General features: G+C 40.7%; 1 protein-coding gene across 4 annotated transcripts in view; it reads right to left on the reverse strand.

Annotated features, from left to right (window-relative positions):
* Positions 1-25,347, reverse strand: part of BBS4 (Bardet-Biedl syndrome 4) — a 72,934-nt gene that overhangs the window by 14,923 nt on the left and 32,664 nt on the right. The window contains exons 3-8 of one of the 4 annotated variants that reach the window (XM_079907526.1): positions 13,228-13,307; positions 11,186-11,249; positions 9,248-9,359; positions 8,197-8,269; positions 2,981-3,034; positions 811-938 (exon numbers count right to left, since the gene is read on the reverse strand). In XM_079907526.1, the coding sequence (XP_079763652.1) occupies positions 811-938; positions 2,981-3,034; positions 8,197-8,269; positions 9,248-9,359; positions 11,186-11,249; positions 13,228-13,307 (511 nt within the window). Of the gene's footprint in view, positions 1-810; positions 939-2,980; positions 3,035-8,196; positions 8,270-9,247; positions 9,360-11,185; positions 11,250-13,227; positions 13,308-25,347 lie in introns of those variants that run through there. The other 3 variants (XM_079907528.1, XM_079907527.1, XM_079907529.1) reach the window with 3 other exon arrangements.

Here is a 25,347-nt window from a genome sequence, read left to right on the forward strand (position 1 = left end):
ACACTACAGCATTTTGCTACAGCTCTCCCACTTAAACACAAGACCCCAGACAGAAAAGACAAGATAGCATGTGTCCCTAGAAAAGAAACGCAGAACACCACACTGGGAAAGCCAGTCAGTTACATTTTCAAGGGGCGTTTGGCTGACCCTAATGATATTTTTCAAAAGCATGATATTGGTCTCAAGCTAATAAGGCCAGATCTTTATTACTCAATCAGGAGATTTCTCTCCCTAATATCCTGAAACACAAGATCTTTTATAAAGTTTAAAACCGCAATGGCAGACTGCCAGCTGACTCCAAAATCTGCTCTCTCCTTCCTCCTAAGCACATCTGCCCACCTCCCTTGCAGCTAGATGTGGCCACCTCACTAATTTCGAACCACAGAATGTCAGCAGGAATGATGTGTGCAACTTCCTATTTATTCAGTACTTAGCTTCCTATACCACCTCCCCCAACCAAAGCCTGGAGCACAGATGCTACAGTAAGTTAGCTGCAACCATGCAGGTGAAGGCAACAACCTAAGGAATGATGAGGAAGGAACATGGAAGGAACCTGGATCCCAGATTGATCTTGTGGAGCAAAGCTGCCCAGCTAGGCTAGACCAGCCACACTGATGGGTGAGAAAGAAACATGTCTGTCTTCCTTATTTAAACAATCGGGAGCTCTAAACCTTAGCTTAACAGTAACTCTGGCTCCTACAGCTCACAATGTGTAACAGTCACACGTGTTCTCTCTTAGACTTGGGAGTTCATGTCTGCTCCCATTTTTGTTTTAGTTTCTCGCTGCTCTAAAGGAACAGACACACTTACTCCACTGCTTTCTTGTAGATTTCGATGGCCTTGTCCAAGTCTCCCTCCAGCAAATGGATCTTGCCCAGCATTATGTAAGTCAGATCATGCCTGTTAAGATGTAGGGCATTGTGCAACTGGTCTTGTGCCTAACAAGATTGACAGAGTAAAGAGAACCAGATCACTACCGTGAAAGGACAATGACCTTGTATGGCTAATGTAAAGACAGAGCTCCTGCTATACTAATGTAGGAACATCACATTTCAGCAAATGCCCCACTACCCAAAAAACTAAAACATACCCAAACCATGCTTGCTCATAGGACAGCTGGCAACATGGAGTGTCTGCCTCTAGAGCCACTTGGGAGGCTTGTACAGATGATTAAACTTTTTGAGTGTTTTCTGCTTTTTGATATTCACACCCATGACTCGTATTTCGTAAGTCAAAAGGGATATCGTGGTCTGCCCCAAACTCGACCCCAGCTGCACCGCTGACCAAATGCACACCCTTCCCCAGGGTGGACCTCATTTTCCTCACCAATATTTTGATGAATGAATGAATCCTCATTTATTCATTCAACATGTATTCATCGAGTGCCTGTTGCTCTAGGTACTAGTATACCAGAGCTAACGCAAGAGCTTATGTCCTCGTAGATGATGAAGAGGGCTTCGTTTAGTCCTTCACTGATTCAACAAGTATTTCTATAAATGCCAGGTACTGTATTTGCTTAGCCTGTAGGCTTTATAGTAAAATCTAAATATAATGCTTCTCCTCCATACAGGTCTGACCAAAAACCAATTCCACCTCTCCCTGGGCTCAGAATAATCCTGTGAATAGATATGTACTTACTCAGTTCAACTGAGTATTCACCCTTCACTTTCTGCCATAAATACCCATCCTAATCACTTCCTTGTAGATGCTTGAAATATCCTCTGAAGAGAGAAAGCTCCTAACCAAATATGTAACAATGAAGATCTAGATCTGTCCAGAAAACCTAAGGGACCCACTAAATATGTATATTTTATTTACATAGATATAGGTATTACTTATTTTTATGGATCTCACAGGAGCAAAAGTTATTCTCATACCTCAACTGCTGAGGTACAGGTTTTTTTCATACCCCTGAGGGATTGATTAGGTTACATCAGTTTACAAGTTGATATATATTAAACACTGTCAAATGGGTATCAACTAATTCAGATTCTCAGTCCTGTCAGCACTGGAGAAAGGAGAATAAAACTTCATAATCACTAAGTGGGAGCTTTATGAAGGAAACTCTACCCAACCCCACTATCATTAACTTTTAGAGTTCTCTATAATTTGGTCTATCCCTCAATTAAGATATATACATTTTTTCCCTTATCTGAGTACCAGGGTAAGCGCCAATGTTTTATCTGATGTAAGAGCCTTAGGCACTGTAGCCTAATCACAATGAAATATAAAAATGAAACATAAAAATCTCACACGGAAAATAACCTTAAAAACAAACTCTCAGAAATCAAATCTAAGATTACAAATTCATTTCCGGGCTTCCCTGGTGGCACAGTGGTTGACAGTCCGCCTGCCGATGCAGGGGACATGGGTTCGTGCCCCGGTCCGGGAAGATCCCACATGCCGCGGAGCGGCTGGGCCCGTGAGCCATGGCCGCTGAGCCTGCGCGTCCGGAGCCTGTGCTCCGCAACGGGAGAGGCCACAACAGTGAGAGGCCCGCGTACCGCAAAAAAAAAAATAATAAAAAAATTCATTTCCAATGACCTTGAAAACTAAAATCAGTTGCCACTGGAGCATAAGATAGCTCACAAGGTCATAATTACACTTTTAAGACTTACAGGTCCACTTTTTGATATCTAAGTTTTATTGAACATTTGCGTTTCCATTCTAGAAAATTAAACTAGGGGGTGGAAAATAAGAAGAGAGGAAGAAAGCAATTAGATTGCCATTCCCTAATCATATTTCTAGAATTTGTCACTTTCTTATTAAAAACAGAAAGAAAGAAAAAAAACAGATGACTAGTGACAAACGAGAATAAAAATGGGGATAAATGTGTACGGCAGTTTCAATTTTTACTTCTAAAAATCTCGGCAAGCAGTAGGAATAATACAAAATGAGCAATGGCACCTCTGTAACAAGTGTACCCTCAGTGAAATCCCCAGCCAACCGCTCAGCCACCACCACCATTTCTATAAATTACCTTGTCCAACTGTTTCAGGTAAATGTAGCAAACTCCTAGGTTATGACAGATCTCCTACACACAAAAGAAAGGAAAACAACTTACTAAGTTCCACAGTAACTATTAGAGTGAAACAACAGGTGTCTAGAGATTATTACTGCTTGGCAAAATTTAAACTTTAAAACATGCACTATGGTTAATTTTTACTTGAATCTTAAACAGATTGTAAGAGATAAAAGCAGAATAAACCAGTGATCTTCCTGGGTCTATTTAGTACCTTGGAGTGCATGCCCAGCCCATTCCTACACCTTTTTTCCTCTAAGGGCTGCTCACTGAACAAACCCTTTGTCCCCTCTTCTCAGAAGAGACTACCACAGCCCCTTCTCCAACCCTAAGGAGGTGTGTGTGTGTGTCAGTCAGAGTCCTTTTCCTAGGAATCTAGGAATTCACTAGGTGGTATGGACTTGGGGACTGACCGCGCCATCTGGAGGCCACTAGGATGGAATACACAGATGTAATTGGAGCCGATCTTCAGAAGACTACAGCACAGGTCAGCAAACTCTGGCCCACTGGCCAAATCCATCCTCTGCCTTTTTCTGCAAATCAAGTTGTATTGGAACACAGCCACGACCGCTTGTTATGTATCGTCTACAGTTCTTTCACACTAGAACTTCAGAGTCAAGTAGTTGCAACAAAGACTGTATAAATCCACAAAGCTTAAAATATTTACTACCCTGCCCTTTACAAAAAAAAAATTTGCCAACCTCTGATCTACAGAAAGAAAATAAATCAAGCAGAAATGCAGAGAAGCTACCTTGGTTGCTGACATCTTTCCAGTTCTAGTTCACTGCAAGACCAATCTGTATTTCCTGACCTTGTGTTCTGTAAAATCTCTCGAACTCCCTTATATTAAACCTCCCTTTATTTAAGGCAGCTTTAGAGAAAGGAAAATGCAAGGGTGAGAAAACTGCTCCTGGGAAACAGTAAGGACCATCTTGTTAGTAGTGGGGAGGTGGAGAAGCATGTTCAGACCCAGAAGTGTCCCTCTCGGAAGAAACATGAACCTTATAGGTCTCAGAGACAACAACTGGTTTAATGTTTTCCAAGTTCCCTAACATAACAACAACAAAATAGCAATCAGTGATTCTATGCCAGATGTTTTCCATATACATTACTTTAATTTTCCCAGCAAATCTGCAACATAAGTATAACAATTCTGATTTCAGAGGTAAGAAAATGGAAGCTCAGAGAAGTTAAGTAGTTTGCCTAACTTAGGACAAAAAGTATCAGCACTGGGATTTCTTTTTCTTAGTTCTAAATCTTAAAGAATTTCAACCATATATAAATGTAGACAGAATCACCCTGTACTCATCATCCTGCTCCAACAATCATCCAATCCATACCCCCCCCATCTCTCCCACTACTTTTGTAAGCAAATACCAGATAGTATCCCATTTTATCCACAAATATTTCAGTATGTATTTCTAAAGGATAAGATCTCTTTTTTTTAAGCTACCCACAATACCATTATCATACTTGAAAAAAAATTAGTAACTGCTGATACTGAATCATGTTCAAATTTCTGATGAATGTGTCACATTACAAAAAAATTTTTTTTTCTTCAATCACAATCCAGGGACTTCCCTGGTGGTCCAGTGGGTAAGACTCAGCACTCCCAATGCAGGGGGCCAAGGTTCGATTCCTAGTCAAGGAACTAGATCCCCCATGCATGCTGCAACTAAGAGTCCGCATGCTGCAATGAAGATTCCACATGCCACAACTAAGACCCGGCTCAGCATGCATGCATACATACATAAACAAATTTATTTTTAAAAAATCATAATCCAAATAATTTCCACACATTGCAAAGCACTGGGATTTGAACTCAGGCCTGTCTCTAAAACTTGTATACCAGACTTCACTGGACTTCCCAGTCCAGTGGTTAAGAATCCGCCTGCCAATGCAGGGGACAGGGGTTTGATTCCTGATCCGGAAAGATCCCACATGCCGCAGGGCAGCTAAGCCTGTGCACCACAACCACTGAGCCCGTGTTCTAGAGCCCACAAGCCACAACTACTGAGCCCATGTGCTGCAACTACTGAAGCCCGCGTGCTCTGGGGCCCGCATGCTGCAACTACTGAGCCCACATGCTGCAATTACTGAAACCTGCGCGCCTAGAGCCCATGCTCCACAAAAGAAGCCACTGCAATGAGAAGCCCACACACCGCAACAAAGAGTAGCCCCCGCTCGCCAAAACTAGAGAAAGCCCACAAGCAGCAACGAAGACCCAGCTCAGCCAAAAAAAATTTTTTTAAAATAAAACTTGTATACCTTCCACTTCATCACCCTATAAGAATATACACAGGGAGCTGGAGAGGAGAAATGTAGCCCTACTTGTCCTTTAAATGTACTGGAAGGTAACTAACCCGTAACCTTTTTAAATCATTTCTCATAGATATTATTTGAGAAAGCAGTAGCAATATGCCTTAAACAAACTGACAACCAAGAAAATTTTTGAAATTTGAAAAGGAAACTAGAACAAATCAGAGTTAAATCCTGTCTTTCATGGGGTGAGAAGATGCAGCAGACATCCTGCAAGGGCAACTGGTACAGTAGAAAGATCACAGGCTGAAAGTGAGGAATCCTAGATTCTAGGCCTGAATTCTGGCTCTGGTTCTGCCACTACCTCACTGTGTGCCCTTCAGCAAGTCACTCCATCTCCCAAAGCCTCAGCTTCCTCATCTATCAATATGGGAAATTCTCCCTACTTAACAGCTGTTCCACAAGTCAAATGAGATCATGGCAGGAGGAATTATGATTCCCCTGCTGCGGCCAGACTGTGGAATACCCTGATGAGTCGAAGGAAGTAGGGCTACAAGGTTTACTACAGGCCACAGGCACTCATGAAGCATGTAGGGCACAGAGTGGCTGTTTGGGGAATGACCACCTCTACTGGCACCAATGGACTGGTTATCCCAGGTGAGTCAGTAATACCAAATGAGCTCTTTCAACCAACTGGACAAACTGAAAGACATTCTCCATTCCCCCTGTCCTGTCCCTGAGCTCTCCTGTCTCACTTCCTCTCTGTCTCCATCTATGGGCTCATTTTCTCTTCAGCTCAGCCCTTCAAACTGTTTTTTCCAGGATTCCATCCTCAGCTCACTGCAGAGTGAGCTCATTCAATTTCATTGTTTTAATTATCGCCTTTAAGTTGTTGACTCCAAAATGTGTACCTCTAGCTCAGAACACTTGAGTTTCAGATTTCTGTATCTGCCATGTATTGGATACATCTCGATTTAGATATTCTACCAGAAGGTACAATTCATCATGTCCACAATCTTCTAAAAGACAGGACTTAACTCTGATTTGTTATCATCACCCTCTCCCAAAACTTGCTCCTCTTCCTTCCTGTATTTCCTATTCTAGTTGATTGTCCCATAAACCACCAATCCAGCTTTGCATCTGCAGCCCAGTGCCTGGCACACAGACGTTCATTTGTTGAAAGAAGGACGAAGTGAATGAAACGGCAACTCAATTTTCCTTTATCTGTAGCTTTACTTTGGCCTTTGGCTATAAAATACTCAATGGCTTAAAGACTTAAACATCTCAGTCTTTAGACCTGCAGAAGAAAAGTGACTGACAAAAATAATAGTGCTGTGAGACTTCCCTGGTGGCACAGTGGTTAAGACTCCACACTCCCAGTGCAGGGGGCTGGGGTTTGATCCCTGGTCAGGGAACTAGATCCCACGTGCATGCTGCAACTAAGAGTTCACATGCCACAACTAAGGAGGCCACGTGCTGCAACTAAGGAGCTGGCAAGCTGCAACTAAGGAGCCCGCCTGCCGCAACTAAGACCCAGTGCAACCAAATGAATAAATATTTTTTAAAAATGATAATAATGACAGTGCCATAAGAACTGCAGGGAAAACCCATGCTCCTCTTTCTATTAATCAATCTAATCCTTCACTCTTAGATATGTCTTTCTAAGAATCATCAGATATTTTGAAAAAAACAATAGCATGAAAGAGAAGAACCAAAACAGAGGAAGAAAAAGATAATTGTGGAAAGCAGAACAGAACTTCAAAGGGTCAGAGACATGGAGAGGCTGCTGCAAGAAAAGACAAAGTTCTTAGAAATTAAAAATGTAATTACTGAAATAAAAAATATTGAACACGTAGGCTAAATAACAGAATGTGAATATAGCTAAAAACAGACGTGATGATCTGGAAGATAAGACTGAGGAGATGTCTCTGAATGTACAGCAAAGACAAGGAGGTAGAAAATATGAGAAGCAAGTTAGGAGACAAGTAGAACAGGTACAGAACACGTCTGATAGAGTAGAAAACAGTGTGGCAAATGCTGCTAGTTATTTACCTAACATTCACTCTGTTTACCTTACCAACAGAACCCTAATTTTGTTTACAGTGACAATACATTTCCCAACCTTCCTTACAAAAGGCGTAGTTGGTGTGATGTAAGTGAAAGTCTGTTGGGGATTTCTGGGAAAATTATACTTCCTTGATGAAGGTTATTCCTTTTCTCTTTGTTGCTTCCTCTTTCTCCCTACCTAGAATGATGTGATGTTAGAGCTGCAGCAGTCATCTTATAACCATGAAGAAAAAGCCTCAGCACTGATATCGCTGGACCACCAAATCAATGTTGGCAACTACTTACCTGGATTTCTTGTTTCATAAGAAAAAAATAAACTCCTAATTTATAAAGCCAATGTTTAATAAAATGTTTTGTTGCAGTTACACACAATCCCTAACTAATACAAAGAGACAATAGAGAGGAAAAAATAATCAAAGAACTACTCAAAAAAAAACCTTGCTGACCCAAAGAAAGGCAAGGGTCTTCAAAGTGAAAGAGCCAACTGAATGTCCACAGATAAGGGGGATAAAAGAGAAAAGAAACACATCTAGACAACTATTACTGACATTTCAGAACTCCAATGACAGAAAATCCTCAAAGCTTCTACAGGAAAGTGGGGTTATCAGCAAGAATCAGACTGGTAACAGACTGCTCATCAACAACACTGACAGCCAGAAAACTAGGCAGCAGTGTCTGCTGAGTTACGAGGAAACATGATTTTTGATCTTATACCCAGCCACATCATCGATCAAGTGTGAGGATAAGATACAATTTTGGCATGTAAGAATTCAGTAATAATAACAAAAGATAGCCATATGATAAATGGAGCCATTAGCATGTCACTAATAACAAAGTTCCCTACTTACCCAATCTTTCTGGTTAAGTTTAGCTGCTTCATTATATACTTCAGTGGCAGCTTTATGTTTTCCCAGAAGAAATCTGGGGAAAAAACACATTTTCTGTGATTAACAACGCAAAGCTTTTACGAGACTATAACCCCACCAGTCCCACATCTGACTCATGCTCCAGCCAGCAGAGAATTCGGGACGCCTCTTCCCTGTAAGCTGGCTGTGCTGGTTTAGCCAGTGAGGCTGCCGCACACCAACAGCAGAAGCTCTCTTGGTAGGAACAGAGTTGGTTCCAAGGCCTTGGGCCCATTCTACACCAATTTTAGTGAAAGTCTTCTGTAATTTATTTTCTACAATGTACTGCAAATGCAGACCAAAAAAGAAACAAGCCAAACTAATGACCATGTTAAACAAAAACTACCACAATTTTTCATCATGATCTATTAGGGACAGGCCCTTCTCTCCCAAACTAAGTCTCTTTCCTTGATACTGGATCATCATTCTGGAGACACGGGGAAAATCAGCCTCTATGCAAAGACAGTGCAGGTTATGAATGACAACGTAGGTAAGAAAGTGAGAGTGGGAACTCCACAGAACACTTTACTACTCTGGAGTAGTAAAGCTATTAGTACTTAACAGCTTGTAAAGACAACGGAGGTTGCCTACATCCAGGAACCTCCAGGGCATTCACTCAACAAACACTTACTAAAAACCTACTGTGTATCTAGTATTATGCTAAGTGTTGGAACAGTAGGTGAGAAAAATTCCATGGGCTGCCAATACATTAGGGTACTTGAGGCACAAAATGTTCCTATTTATATGAGAAACATTATCGGTGTTCCCCCATCAAACTAGAATATACAGTGTTTGAAATACTCAGTTCCTTTATACTAGTTATCTCATTTTCTCAAATTTCAAAATTAATCCACACTCTTCAAAGTGAATCTATTATACCCATTAAGCAACCCTCCCTCTATGTATCCGGTTGCCAGAAGCAGCTCCAGCCTAAGAATGCACTTTACATTGTTCTCTGTCAGTGCCCTAGGGCCTCCAGGCTGCCAATACTCACAAAGATCTGGCCACCTGCTTGAGGTTATCAGCAGACTGAGGGCTGAGAACAGCACACGTCTGAAAGAGTTCTAGGGATTCTTGGATATTTCCTTCCAGGCGACATATCAATGCTTCCAAGAAAGAGAAAACACAGAAAATAAAATCATGTTCTAGAAAGAATGGAGCCTGACATCTGAAAAATTGGAGGAGAGGGAGGTAGGAAATCATATCAAAGAAATCCTTTGGATAATTGTGTTTAATACAATCAGATATGACTTCAGATGGATTGAAACAAGCAGCAAAGTTGTTGATGAGCTAAAACCTTTTTTTTTTTAATTAATTAATTAATTTATTTTTGGCTGTGTTGGGTCTTCGTTTCTGTGCGAGGGCTTTCTCTAGTTGTGGCAGGCAGGGGCCACTCTTCATCGCAGTGCGCAGGCCTCTCACTATCGCGGCCTCTCTTGTTGCGGAGCACAGGCTCCAGACGCGCAGGCTCAGTAGTTGTGGCTCACGGGCCTAGTTGCTCCGCGGCATGTGGGATCCTCCCAGACCAGGACTCGAACCCATGTCCCCTGCATTGGCAGGCAGATTCTCAACCACTGCACCACCAGGGAAGCCCTAAAACCTTTTTTTTTTAAGGTATCTGGAATCTACCTATTCCTCCACTCCCAGCTTCCACCACGCAGATAATCGGGTGCCTTGTAAATTATCCCACACTCTTCACTATAAGAACATTCTTATAGCTCCTTATCAGATGCTCTATTTATCATGATAATTCCGACATCCACCTGATAGTTTTCAGAGAGTACACCCAAATGGGGCAAATGCAATCAATAACTCAAGTCCAACAAGGAGATGCTGGCAAAGAATGCAGTAATATTTCAGACTTGGTTTTCAGTATAGCAACCAATCAGAATAATCATTTTTCAGAAGAATTTACATGCTTAACTACTACCAGGCACTATAAGTCTGGAACTTGTGATATTGGGAATAAAAGAGCATTATTTGGGCTTCCCTGGTGGTGCAGTAGTTAAGAATCTACCTGCCAATGCAGGGGACATGGGTTCGAGCCTTGGCCCGGGAAGATCCCACATGCCGCCGCAGAGCAATTATGCCCGTGCGCCACAACTATTGAGCCCACGCGCCTAGAGCCCGTGCTCTGCAACAAGAGAAGCCACCGCAATGAGAAGCCCGCGCACCACAACAAAGAGTAGCCCCTGCTCGCCACAACAAGAGAAAGCCCACACACAGCAACAATGACCCAACATGGTCAAAAATAAAAACAAATAAATAATTTATTTTTTAAAAAAGAGCATTATTTGCCATGATGTCCTAGATATGTCAATATCTTACCAATTATGTCAGAAAATTATATATTAATCTGAAGACTACAAATACAATGAGTGGTAAACAAAACTATTCATTTACATCAAAGAGTCAAAAAGATAGTTCCTGGGAAAACTAAGGATGCTACTCTGGGCACTACAGAGTAAAATTCCAGTCAGTGGTTCCTATACTTGATTTCTGATGAATCTCATTTATTCTCTGTTTTATCCTGTATACCTCTAGGCTTCTTCCCTTCATCCTGACTCACCTTACAAAAAATCCTCAAGCTTTTCCTTATCTCTTTTAGCTTGACTACAAGGAACCCTTCCAAAAGCCTCTTCTGGACCTGAAACTGCTGCATGAGGCAGGGACCCTAACAACTGTTCTGAAAAACACTAGCCGGAAACTAGAATAGGGGTGAAGGACAGTAGCAAGTTTTTTTAAGAGAACTAGTCATTTCTGAGGTCAAATCCAGCACAATAATCATGTTCTGATTTCAAAAAACAGTAATATTGAATAAGAGATTTGTGGAACATTTACTTGAATTTAAGTATTTTGTAAGTTGTTTGCTCTTTCTCCAGAACCTAGGCAGAGTGTGCATTTCTCTGGCAAGAAGAAATATATGTCTTACCTTGGACATAGATAGCATATTCACATAACCCCTGAGTCTCCTGAAGCTGTTCTCTGATAACATCCTGAAAAAGAAAGAAACAATACTTCTGAGTAGTGGTTAAGTGTCTTCAAGTGTTTTTAAGAAAAGGTAAACATGGACAAGGAGTACATGTAAGAAATCTACAATACTAATGATGACTAATAAGTAGTTCATTCGGATTTTTTAAATTTATTTGACCCCTAGAACAGGCGCCAGCAAAGTACAGCCCACAGGCCAAATCCGACTCACATAGCCTATTTCTGTACAGGTCTCAAGCTAAGAGTGTTTTTTTAATTTTTAAAGGGTTATTAAAAAATAAGAGAAGATGAAGTATATGAGACAGAGATTATCTGTGGCCTGCAAAGCCTAAAATATTTACCATCTGGCCCCTTACAGAAAAAGTTCACCAACTCCTACCTACACTCTAACTAGGCAGGCTAAGAAAACTATGAAAAGATTTCCATGCACCATTATAGATGCTAGGAGCTCTCTGATGAGCAAAGTACAGGCTCTACCTTTGTCCTATGATGGGCTAAGACCAGGGAGCTATACAGCTCAGAGGGCAATCACCTGATTCTAACCTGGAGCAATCAGGGAAGGCTTTCCAGGGTAAACAGTTTCAAATCCTGTGTTAGCAAGGGATGGAGGAAAAGCTGAGGTGGCCCAGAGAGTCAGAGAGAGAAGGGCTTCAAATGCCATGCTAAAAAAGGTCGAGAGCAATGGGAAAATCGTGATAAATTTTAAGTGGGAAGTATCCAGATTCTATTTGCTCCATTTTAGGAACATTGTGGAAATAGATGGAAAGGAGGCAAGATTAGAGGCAATGTTGGCATAAGAACTCTTGTGGTTAATTTAAATAAAAATGACAGGGATTAACTAAGGCGTGGGGTGGGGGGAAGTGGACAGTGTCTCGAGATAGTAAGAAGAAGTAAGAGAAGGATCTCTAGAACTTGATGATTATCTGTATTAGGGAAAGTGGGTCAGAGGATTCTGACACAGACAGCTGGGTGAATGATGGTACCTATCCCCGAGACAGGGAACAGGAGAAGGAATAGGTTTGGAAAGAAGAAGATAAATTCAGCTACAGAAAAGATGAATTTGAAATGCCTGGGAAGCATTCAGTACGCATCTCTAAGATCAGGAAGAAGTGTGTGGAACGAGCAGAGAAAGGAGTCAAGGACAGAACCTAGAAATAGCCCCAACTCTTAAGAAAAAAGCAAAAGAAGAGAAGCCAAAAAAAAGGAAACAGAGAAAGTGGTCAATAAAGGAAAAGGGAAATAAGAAAAGGATAATATCACAGATGAAAAAAAAAATCTTTCAAGACCCATACTGGAACATTGCTAGTTCTTTACATTGTCATAGGTACAAATGTCACAGGTATAAAAACTACAACCTTAAAAGCATTACAAAGCTCCGAATGCCAAAAACCGAGAATACCAGGGATATATTTTGCATGATGATACTATTCTCTGCCAGCAAGTATGTAATGTACATAGTAAGTTACCAAAGATACAGTTTAGAGAAAATACAAATGGTTTTAAAATATATAAAGGACCAAGCTCACCATAGTAAGAGAATTATAAAACTCAATGAAATACCATTTTTCACCTATCCAGAGATCAAACCGTTAAACACTATGCCATATTGAACATCTGCTCTCCACCATGAGACCAACAAGTCCCAGAGAGTGGCTGCTCCTTCAGCCTGATCTTGAAATGAGAAGACACATGGAGCACACTTTAACCTGACCCACAGCCTGTGGTCAAACCCAGCCAACCTACAGCCAATCTGAAGGCCCATGGGTAGTAATAAGTATCTGTTGTTAGAGGCCACTGACATTTTGAGGTTGCTTCTTAAGCAGCATTATCATAGCAAAAGCTAACCAATACACAAAATGCAGAGAAATGAGATTTCATACATTTTTAGTGAGAGCTAAACTGTCACACAAACTCTGAGTGACAGACACAGTTAGTTGCCTAACCAAAGCCTGCCTCTCACGTTTTCTATCATTGGCCTCTCACCTTGCATGCTTCATAATCCTTCCGGATATAGTGGAGATGTATCAACCAGTTCTGCTTCTCCAAAATAGGAAACTCTGGAGCTGGGTAGCATATTTTGACAAAACAAACAACACAGTCATTGTTAGGTTTTCTCCTTGAGCACTGTCCTCAACTAACCACAGGCATACTGTAATATCACGTTAAATTCTTCATGCTGCTGATCATAAGAATACAGTGCATCAAAAATGTGTGGATTATTAAATTAAGAGATACTTGTCCTACTATTACACATTGAATATATACTTCTGTTCAGTTTTGGTCATTTATAATGTCAGTTTCTCAACTGATAACTTGCCTGAAGAGAAAAACAGAATCATTCTTTCCCTCTTTTCCTCTCTCTCTCCTTGGTTTTAGAACGTGAATAATATGACTTTCCAAAGGATATTTCAGGAGTGTTACTAACAAAATATACATACCATAGTTAATATCACATCTGATAGATCATAGGACCAAAAATAGCTAAACACAGTCTTAGCAATAGCTCAAATGTGAAACATTATACTGTTGCCCAGGAATGAGAAGTCAACAAGGAGAAAAATATTTGAGCCACTGAAAACGATTCATGATACAGAAACCCTGAGTTACTATCTCTTTGAATTCAATTAAAATACAGGTAAAAATTCATTAAGAAATTATTTTTCTATGGTAAAAAGGAGGCCAAGTATTCACACCAACCTCAGAACAGTGGTGACCTCAAGTAAGGAAGAGGGAAGAGTAGAATTAGGAAGCAATAAAAAGGAGATTTCAACTGTTAAATGCTTTATTTATCAAAAAAGTTAAAAGCTCTAAAGTATACATGGCCAAGTGTATTTATTTATTAAATCTGGCCTGTAAGTACACAGGTGTTTGTATTTTTTATGCATTTTAATACATGCTTGAGGTAATCCCTGTTTTGTTTTGTTCTGTTTTAATGATCATTTTCTTTTTGTTGTTTTTTGTTGGCCACACCACGCAACATGCTGGATCTTAGTCCCCGACCAGAGATGGAACCCGCACCCCCTGCAGTGGCAGCGCGGAGTCTTAACCACTGGACCACCAGGGTACTTCCCTGATTTTTTAAAATGTAAAAGGAAGGGTATAGCAGGGGAAGAAAGGGAAATGATTTGTAATCATTTGTAATCGCTCTGTTCCAGAACCTTAGGTGATATATCGATGGAAAACCCAAGACTTATATGTCCATAGTATGACGGGAAGGAAAAAAAGCTTACTGTGACCCAGAATTAACATTGCAGGAACACAAAAATTAAGAATGCTGCTTACTCTTTCCCAAGAATAGGGAACAGCAACAGAATCTGTGAAGTGAAATTATGACAGGAAGTATGGATATGATTTTATATACCGGAAGAAAGAAAACAAAGATAAAATGTTAAGCAACTAACTCTTCATCTTCTGATTACCCACATTCTCTGACTGAGACCACCCTTCTTCTAGTCAGCAAGGGCCTATGTGAGATTCTTCAATGACTTTTGTCTCCTTCCTTCTCTTCTCCCAAGCCCCAACAATCATCAGATATTAGCCGTTCATGTTTTGCCTAACTAACCACTTCCAGAATTAAATTTCCTACTAAAGATCACACAAATCACCAAGCTTAAAGATGGATGTGAGGGACTTCCCCCGGTGGTCCAGTGGGTAAGACTCCACGCTCCCAATGCAGGGGGCCCAGGTTCGATCCCTGGTCAGGGAACTAGATCCTGCATGCATGCCTCAACTAAGAGTCCACATGCCGCAACTAAAGATCCCACATACTGCAACTAAAAGATCTCACATGCTGCAAAGATTCCACGTGTCGCAACTAAAACCCGGCACAGCCAAAATTAAATAACTAAATATTTTTTAAAAAAACAACAACAAGACGGATGTGAGTGGGTGTGCATGTAATCTTGGATCAAGTCTCAATTGTATGGTCTACCTCAATGTTACCTACCTTCTAAAGCAGCAGTCCCCAACCTTTTTGGCACCAGGGACCAGTTTCATGGAAGACAATTTTTCCAGAGACCGGGGGGATGGGGTGGGGGATCGTTTTGGGATGATTCAAGCGCATTACATTTACTGTGCACTTTATTTCTATTATTACTACACTGTAATACATAATGAAATAATCATACAACTTGCCATAATGCAGAAATCAGTGGGAGCCCTGAGCTTGTTGTTTTCACTTGCCACTTCACTGATAGGGTTTTGATATGAGTCTGCAAGCAACTGATTTATTATGGTCTCTGTGCAGTCAAACCTCTCTGCTCATGATAATCTGTATTTGCAGCCACTAGCATCACCGTCTCAGCTCCACCTCAGATCATCACCAGGCATTAGATTCTCATAAGGAGCGCGCAGCCTAGATCCCTCACATGCGCAGTTCACAGTGCGGTTCCCACTTCCATGAGAATCTAATGCTGCCGCTGATCTGACAGGAGGCGGAGCTCAGGTGGTAATGCAAGTGATGGGGAGTGGCTGTAAATACAGATGAAGTTTCGCTCGCTCGCCCACGGCTAACCACAGGCTGCGAGGCCCAGTTCCTAATGGGCCATGGACCATTACCGGTCCATGGCCCAAGGGTTGGGGACCCCTGCTGTAAAGGGAAGGAGACAACTGAATCCTTTGAGTTTACAATATCACTTAGTATCATTGCTTCCACAACCTAAAAGAAAATTTATAAAATGCAAATTTGAGTCTTGTCTATTACAATCTTATAATAAAAGATGAGGCATTTTTTGTGTTCCATGGGTGAAGAATGGAGGAAAAAAATGTTCAATTTGTAAGGTATCTCAAGGGCCCAGAGGCTCATGAAATGGAGTACTAGGGATGAGAAGAAGGGAAAGCACCACCAAATTCAAGTGCCTAACAGCCATTTCACACTCCTGACGATACAGTTTGTCTAAAAGCTAAAAGAACTTTAGGCTCATCAAAGACTTTATAAATCATTTCAGTGCCCCATAACTGTTCTATTAACTGTGTAGTCTTGGGAAATTTAGTTTCCTCATCTATAAAATAGAGACTCATTCATTCATTCAATAAATATTCACTGAGTACCAACCACATGCCAGGCACTGGGGATACAACAAACAAAACTGGTAATAAGCTTTCAGGGAGCTTATAATCAGGGCAGGGGTGGGGGGTGCGGGTTCCGAGAGTGCTGGCAGAAGGGATAGATGATAATAAAATCTCCATTATTAATGATATTCTTCTCACATTTAAATAGGAGAGTCAGGGGATAAAATACCCCACAGAGATGTGAAGATTGAATGACAATACATATAAAGAGGTTCAAGTACTGTCTGGTACACGCTAACCCCTAAAGAAGTGTTAACTGTTGTTGCTGTTATTTTTATCATCATTATTATTAGTCATTTTCCAAAATGAGGAAGTTCTGGATACCACATAAATCCCTATGAACTCTGAATTTACACTTAGAATTTTACCTGTAAATGTGTGAGTTGAATTTCTTGTATTCCAAATCATTGCTCACTCCAATTCCCCCCTACAAACAGGGATGCTGATACTGGTTCTTATATGCTTTCACAAGTATTATGAGAATTACCTATCTGAAAGGTCCTCTAAAAAAGATAGGCATGTAAGTGCAAAGTAGAGCCTTCTCTATTTTACAGCAGAGCAAGGTGGTCATCTCCCATGTTACACTTTAGTAGGAGTCCGTATTACCATGGACGTCAGGTGGCCAGCTGATGAGATGAAGACAAGGTAAAGCCTTTCAGTCATCACCAAGGCAGTGAGGGCAGAAGGCTGGCAACCTGGCAACAATATTCCCTTGCCCTTCTCTTCTCCTGCCCCCATTCCACTCTTCTGTGACACCTCTTTCTTTCCTCCTCGATAAGGATGCACAAGACCTATCTTAAACAATTCTATAACTGAACAAACATGACATCACAAGAATTCTTCTTCTTTGTAATTTGCCCTAGGTGTGAAATTCTCATAGAAATAACCAAAACTCAAAACTTTACATAAAACTGATTAATGGTAGTGAAAAGCATCCTGGATATATTAATGTTGAGCGGAAAATTATTGTGCTTTGAATTTTTAGTTGAAAAATTTTCTAAAATGACTAAGGCTTTTTGTAAGTACATTGTAAATGAACTCTTCTTTGGTAAAGGATCTCTTCCAGGACCAGAAGACAGGCAGCACATCAAATTTTTATATGTAGAAGTCCAATCTTGATTCAGTACCAGACTTCTATGGGACTTAGAGCAAGTTATTTAAGTCTCTGGGCCTCCATTTTCATGCCTATAATTTTCACTGGAAAATCTGAAAGTGATCATTCAATATAATGTTAATTTCCTCATGTTATAATAGGAATTATAACACTTTTCTACCTCAATATATTATTTGAGACATCAAAAGATATAACAAATCTTGAAAAGAATGTAAATGGAAGACATTTTTATTAGTATTGATTTGAGCTCTGTATCAGACAGGGTCTATCTAACAAGGAAACCCAGAAACCACTTGATGTAGAACAGAAGGACTTCAATGCAGTGAACAGGTGAGGGAAGAAATGAGAGGCCCAAAAGGGAACAGAGATGCAAATCAGAGGTTAGCATGGGAACAAGTCACTACCACCTCTAGGCTGAAGGAAAAAGGGAGGGAATGTATTGCTACCAGTTTCCAAGGCTGAAGTTACCTGGAGGAAGCTGAAAACAGAATGGCCTGACTGGCAGAAGCAACAAAAGAGACGCTTCCAGAAACCACCCCACTCCTCCAACTTTCCAAAGCAGAGAGAAAGAGGGGAAAGCCCTGCCTTCTCCTACTTCCTGCCCTCCAATCTCTTGCCAGTTCCTCTCACTTGCTAACCCAGCCAGAAACTGCTGACACCAGAGCCTGGGAAGGAATGAAGCCCACGAGGGTCAGCTGCTCACAATACTCAGCGGAGAAGGGAAGGGTGAGGAATGGATCTGAGGGCAAACAGGCCCAGGATCAGCAGAAATACCAACTCTGCTCAGGAACACAGATGGTGATGGAGGAGGAGGAGGAAACTGGACTGAATCAGTAGTCACCCAAGGATTCACGTTAGAAAATAACTTTTTAAAAAAATATTAAACTGCTACCTATCCAACTTGTTTGCTTCTCATGAGCTTAAAATGGGATGAGGAAGGAAGGAAAAGGTCATATAAAAGATCAATTATGGTTTCACTACATACCCTAGATCATTTTATTTTCCTTTCTCAAATCAAAACTTAATTATATTTTATCCTTCTTAGGGGTGCATGGGTGTGTGTATCCCCCATGTGTATTTATATATGATATTTTTATATATTTATATGATTCACTTATATCTATAATTATATAATATTGATATGTAATTTATATATATATGTATTTGATATATATCTATATCAAAGTGTATTCTCCCCTATTATAACACTGAATGTTCCCATGAGGCTAGTGAGTCATGCAATTCAGGGACTATTCCAACATTACAGATGAGGAAACTAAGACTCCAGAGGTTAAGTGATTTGCCCATACTCAACAACTAATTAAGGAAAGAGGCAGGACTACAGCCCAGGTCCCCAAAGTTACTCGTTAAACTATACCAAGTTTCTGCCCCAATTGTAAATGACTTTCTAATTTTAAAATATAAGTGTCTGGGCTATCAACTAGACATAACTTAGCAACACAAAATTAATAATGATTTTAAAGTTTTTCTATTATTAAAAAAAAAGCAGGGCTTCCCTGGTGGCTCAGTGGTTAAGAATCCGCCTGCCAATGCAGGGGACACAGGTTCGAGCCCCGGTCGGGGAAGATCCCACATGCCACGGAGAAACTAAGCCCATGCACCACAACTACTGAGTCTGCGCTCTAGAGCCCACAAGCCACAACTACTGAAGCCCGTGCGCCTAGAGCCCATGCTCCACAAAAAGAGAAGCCACCGCAATGAGAAGCCCGTGCACCACAACGAAGAGTAGTCCCTGCCCACCGCAACTAGAGAAAGTCCACAGGCAGCAACCAACACCCAATGCAGCCAAAAATAAATAAATAAAATAAATTTATGAAAAAAAAAGCAAAACAGGACTTTTAAAGTATTAAGGTAGCAAGATTTTCAAATTTTTTAAAAAATTGGTTGGGTTTTTTTTAAATACATACTTATGGTAAGACAAAACTGAAAGGACACATAGAGTATTAAAGACTCTCCATTCCTCCTCCTCACTAGAGGTGAATAGTTAGTATTTTCTAAGGAATTTCTATGCCTATATAAGCATATGGGCAAATGTACACGTGTACATGTACACAAAGGGGATTATATTAAACATATTTGGAAACTGTTTGCTTATATCTACTGAACCTAAGTACATCCTTTCCAGTGACCCAGCAATCCTGCTCCTAGGTGCATGTGTACCCAAAAAACATATATTGATACTTCATGGTGGCATTATGTATACCATCTCACAAAGTATCCCAAATGTTTATTCAGAGTAAAATGAACAAACTGGAGTATCACCCCACAATGTATTGATAATACTAGATTATAATGAAAAAAAACAGCCACTACTACATGGAACAATACAGATGAATACCACAAAGATAATTTTGAGCAAAGAAGCCAGATATTGAAAAGTACATACTGAATGATTCCATCCATTTATATTAAGTTGAAAAGCAGGCAAAACTGATCTACATGGTAGACGTTAGATACAAGTAACCACCTTTGAGAGGAGCGGTTAATGACTGGTAGCGGGCATAATTGAGGCCTCTGGGATGCTGATGACGTTCTATAACTTAATCAGGATCATTAGTACCTGAATATGTTCAGTTCGTAAAACTTTACTGAGCTGTACAATTATAATTTATGCACTTTTCCGTATGTATGGCATATGGCAATAAAAAAGTGTCAAGAATCAAACTAAACACCTCCTCAACCAAAAAAATTAATTTCTGCAGGACTTCCCTGGTGGCACAGTGGTTAAGAATCTGCCTGCCAAAGCAGGGGAGACGGGTTCGAGCCCTGGTCCGGGAAGATCCCACATGCCACGGAGAAACTAAGCCCGTGTGCCACAACTACTGAGCCTGCGCTCTAGAGCCCACGTGCCACAATTACTGAAGCCCATGTGCCTAGAGCCCATGCTCCACAACAAGAGAAGCCACAGCAATGAGAAGCCTGTGCACCGCAATGAAGAGTAGCCCAAGCTCGCCGCAACGAAGACCCAACACAGCCAAAAATAAATAAATAAATTTATTTTTTAAAAAAAATTTAATTTCTGCAATACCAATGCAGAAGAGATGGGGGGGACATACAACTCAGTCTGCGGGTAAGGGTCAAGACTTCCTAGGCAAGACACAAAATGCATTAACCATAAAGGAAAAAAATTAATAAATCAGGCTTCTATCAAAATTAAAACTTCTGGGGACTTCCCTGATGGCACAGTGGTTGAGAGTCCGCCTGACAATGCGGGGGATGCAAGTTCGAACCCTGGTCCAGGGGGATCCCACGTGCCACGGAGCGACTGAGCCCATGCACCACAATTGCTGAGCCTGTGCTCTGCAGCCCGCGAGCCACAACTACTGAGCCCATGTGCCACGACTACTGAAGCCCACGCTCCTGGAGCCCGTGCTCTGCAACAGGAGAGGCCATCACAGTGAGAGGCCCACGCACCACAACGAGGAGTGGCCCCTGCTCCCGGCAACTGGAGAAAGTCCGCGTGCAGCAACAAAGACTCAACGCAGCCAAAAATAAATAAATAAAAAATTAAAACTTCTTATCATCAAAAGATACATTAAGGAAGTGAAAAGGTAAGGCACAGGCTGAGGGGTGGAGACAAAACTCACAATACATATAATAGGCAAAGGGCTTGGACCCCAAATATATTAAAGAATTCTTACAAATCAATAATCAGAAAACAAACAATCCAATTTAAAAATAAGCAAAAGACTTAAACGTTTCCTTCACAAAAGAAATGAGTGACCAATAAGTACATGAAAAGGTGTCCAACATCACTAGTCATCAGGATAATGCAAATTAAAGTCACAATAAGATACAACATACCCACCATCATGTCTAATACGAAAAAGATGGACAGTATCAAATGCTGGTTTGAATTTACAGCAAGCAGAACTCTCATAATTGCTGGTGGGAGAGTAAAATAGTACAACCACTTTGGAAAACAGTTTGCAATCTCTTATAAAGTTAAAACATACACTTTACATATGACCCAGCAATTCCACTCCCTAGGTACTTGCCTTACACAAAAATGGAAACACATGCCCCACACCCACAAAAAGATGTATAAGTGTTCATAAAGGCTTTTACATAACTGTCGAAAACTGGAAACAACACAAATGTTCATCAACAGGAAAATGGATAAACAAATTGTGGTATAGTCTTACAACAGAATACTAGACAGCACTTTCAAAAAATAAAAGAACTACTGATATATATATATATATATATATATATATATATATATATATCTCAACATGGATGAATCTCATAAACACTATGCTGAGTAAAAGATGCCAAAAGCTAAATAGTACATACTCTATGACTGCACGGCAGGAAGTTCAAGCACAGACAAAATTAACTTTCAGGGACAGAAATCAGAACAATGGTTCCCTCTAGGACAGAACTGAAGGAAACTTTCTGGGTGACAAAAATGGTTAACTCGACCTGAGTGATGATTACATAAGTACATATAGTTATCAAAATTCAAAAGTTGGGCACTTAAGGTTTGTAGATCTTACTAGCATTGGGAAAAAAATAAAAGTTAAATTTAATTTTTTATTTAAATTAAAAGTTAACACTGTTCCTCAAAAAAAAAAAAAAAAATCAAACAGAATTACCACATGAACCAGCAATTCCACTTCTGAGCGTATACCCAAAAGAGCTGAAAGTAGAGAGCCTCTTTCTACAGTTGCTGCTAAGATGCTTCCAAAGAAGCTAAGGCCACACTGGGGTGAGGCCCTGAATAGCACCAAGCCCGGCAGCCGCCAGCTGGGCACTTTCACCTTCATCTACTTGGCCTCATTCTGCACTACAATAGGTGACAGTCACAGAGGATAGATCAATGTTCTCATTAAAGCAGCCAATGTAAATGCTGAAACCTTCTGGCAAGGCTTGTTTGCAAAGGCTCTGGCCATCACCAACCTGGGAAGCCTCATCTGCAATGTAGGGGCTGGTGGACCTGCCCCAGCAGGAGGTCCCACCACCTCCACCACTGCTCTCCAGCTAAGAAGAAAGTGGAAGGCAAAGAAAGAAGAACATGAGGAGTCCAATGACAACATGAGCTTTTTGACTAAATCTCTTTTGTAACTTATTCAATAAAAAGCTGAAGTCCTATTAAAAAAAAAAAAGAAAGCAGGTACTCAAACAGGTATTTATACACCAACGTTCACAGCAGTGATGACAAGAGCCAAAAGGCTGAAACAACCCATATGTCCATCAACAGACGAATGGATACACAAAATATGTACTGCATATACATACAACGGAATATTATTCAGCCTTAAAAAGGAATGAAATTCTGTCTAACATGCTGTAACACGGATAAACCTTGAAAATATTATGCTAAGTGAAATAAGTCAGACACAAAAGGATAAATACTGTATGATTCTGCATATATGAAACATCCAGAATAGGCAAATTCATAGAGACAGAAAGCAGAATAGAGGTTACCAGAGGCTAGAGGGGAGGGGAAATGGGGAGTTATTATTTAATGGGCACAGAATTTGTTTGGGGTGCTGGAAAAGTTTTGTAGATAGATAGTGGTGATGGTTGCACAACATGGTGAACGTAATTAATGCCACTGAATTGTACTTTTAAATGGTTTAAGAAGTAAATTTTATGTATATTTTGCCACAATTTAAAAAAGAATCTTCTATTAAAAAATACTCTGGGGACTTTCCTGGCGGCGCAGGTTAAGAATCTGCCTGCTAGGGCTTCCCTGGTGGTGCAGTGGTTGAGAGTCCGCCTGCCGATGCAAGGGACACGGGTTCGTGCCCCGGACTGGGAAGATCCCACATGCCGCGGAGCGGCTGGGCCCGTGAGCCGTGGGTGCGTCCGGAGCCTGTGCTCCGCAACGGGAGAGGCCACAACAGTGAGAGGCCCGCGTACCGCAAAAAAAAAAAAAAGAATCTGCCTGCCAATGCAGGGGACACAGGTTCGAGCCCTGGTCCAGGAAGATCCCACATGCCGCGGAGAAACTAAGCCTGTGCACCACAACTACTGAGCCTGCGCTCTAGAGCCCGTGAGCCACAACTACTGAGCCCGTGTGCCACAACTACTGAAGCCCACATGCCTAGAGCCCGTGCTCCGCAACAAGAGAAGCCACCACAATGAGAAGCCCATGCACTGCAACAGAGTAGTCCCTGCTCTCTGCCACTAGAGAAAGCCCGCGCACAGCAATGAAGACCCAACAGAGCCAAAAATAAATAAATTTAAAGAAATACTCTGAAAACAAACCACAAACTGAGATTAAGTTTATCACATAGTAAATACTGCCTCAGGTTGTAGATAAAACTCATTCTGGGCTATACAGCCACCCCAAATGGATAAGGTCTTCAATGAAGACTCCTTTAAAGAAGGAAATATGCCCATGAAGTAAATCAATCGACTCACCTCAATTATGGATAAGGTCCTCAATTGAAAGCCAGAAGAAAGTTATCTGAGGTCATATCATGAGGAAAAATGAAGAGGACTTAAGTAGCCCCGTGTAAGATATTATTTTCTCAGAAGCATCAAGTAATTCTGATAAACAATTCCAAATAAGTTGCTTGTTCTTGAAAAAGTCCTAATATATTTGGACAAAAATCCCAAATAGAAAGTTGTTTATCCCTTCCACAGCTGGCACTCACTACCCTCAAGACTAGAGTCAAGCTAGGATATGGACCTCTCAAGCTGAGGAGGGAAGGGGGCAGGATGGAGGACAACATCCAAATCTAGACTCAGAACTTCTCAGTCAAAATGCCACGACTGCTGCTTGTTCAAATAAAGTCTCTCTGCCTGCTAATCCAACTTCTGTGTGAATTCCTCACATTAAACTTACCAACTTCCTACCTTCTACTTTGAAGTATCATACTACTTAACCACAGCAGTGGTTCTCAATCAGGAACAATTTTGTACCCCCAGGGAACACCTGGCAATATCTGGAGACATTTTTGGTTGTCACAACTGGGTGTGCTACTAACATCTACTAGGTAGAAGTGAAGGATGCCATTAACATCCTACAATATACAGGACAGCTCCCACAACAGTTACCTTGCCCAAAATGTCAATAGTGCCAAGGTTGAGAAAATCTGAACTACAAATTAAAAAGACATCTAAAGATCTTTTTAAATTTTATTGAAGTATGGTTGATTTACAATGTTGTGTTAATTTCTGCTACACAGCAAAGTGACTCAGTAATTTATACATATATATATATTTTTTATATTCTTTTCCATTATGATTTATCACAGGATACTGAACACAGTTCCCTGTGTCATACAGTAAGACCTGTTGTTTATCCATCCTATATACAATAGTTTGCATCTGCTAGTTCCAAACTCCCAATACTTCTCTCCCCCACCTCCTCCCCCTTGGCAACCACAAGTCTGTTCTCTATGTCTGTGAGTCTGTTTCTGTTTCATAGATATGTTCATTTGTGTCATATTTTAGATTCCACATATAAGTGATATCATATGGTATTTGTCTTTCTCTTACTTCACTTAGTATGATAATCTCTAGGTCCATCCATGTTGCTACAAATGGCTTTATTTCATTCTTTTAATGGCTGAGTAATATTCCATCGTGTATTATACATATACGACATCTTCTTTATCCAGTCATCTGTTGATGGACATTTAGGTTCTTTCCATGCCTTGGCTATTGTAAATAGTGCTGCTATGAACATAGGGGTGCATGTATCTTTTTGAATCAGAGTTTTGTCTGAGTATATGTCCAGAAGTGGAATTGCTGGATCATATGGCAACTCTATTTTTAGTTTTTTGAGGAACCTCCATACTGTTTTCCATAGTGGCTGCACCAATTTACATTCCCACCAACAGTATAAGAGGGTTCCCTTTTCTCCACACCCTCTCCAGGATTTACTATTTGTAGACTTTTTAATGATGGCAATTCTGACCAGTGTAAGGTGGTACCTCATT

The sequence above is a fragment of the Stenella coeruleoalba genome (assembly GCF_951394435.1).
Source record: "Stenella coeruleoalba genome assembly, chromosome: 2".
NCBI classification, from domain to species: Eukaryota; Metazoa; Chordata; class Mammalia; order Artiodactyla; family Delphinidae; genus Stenella; species Stenella coeruleoalba.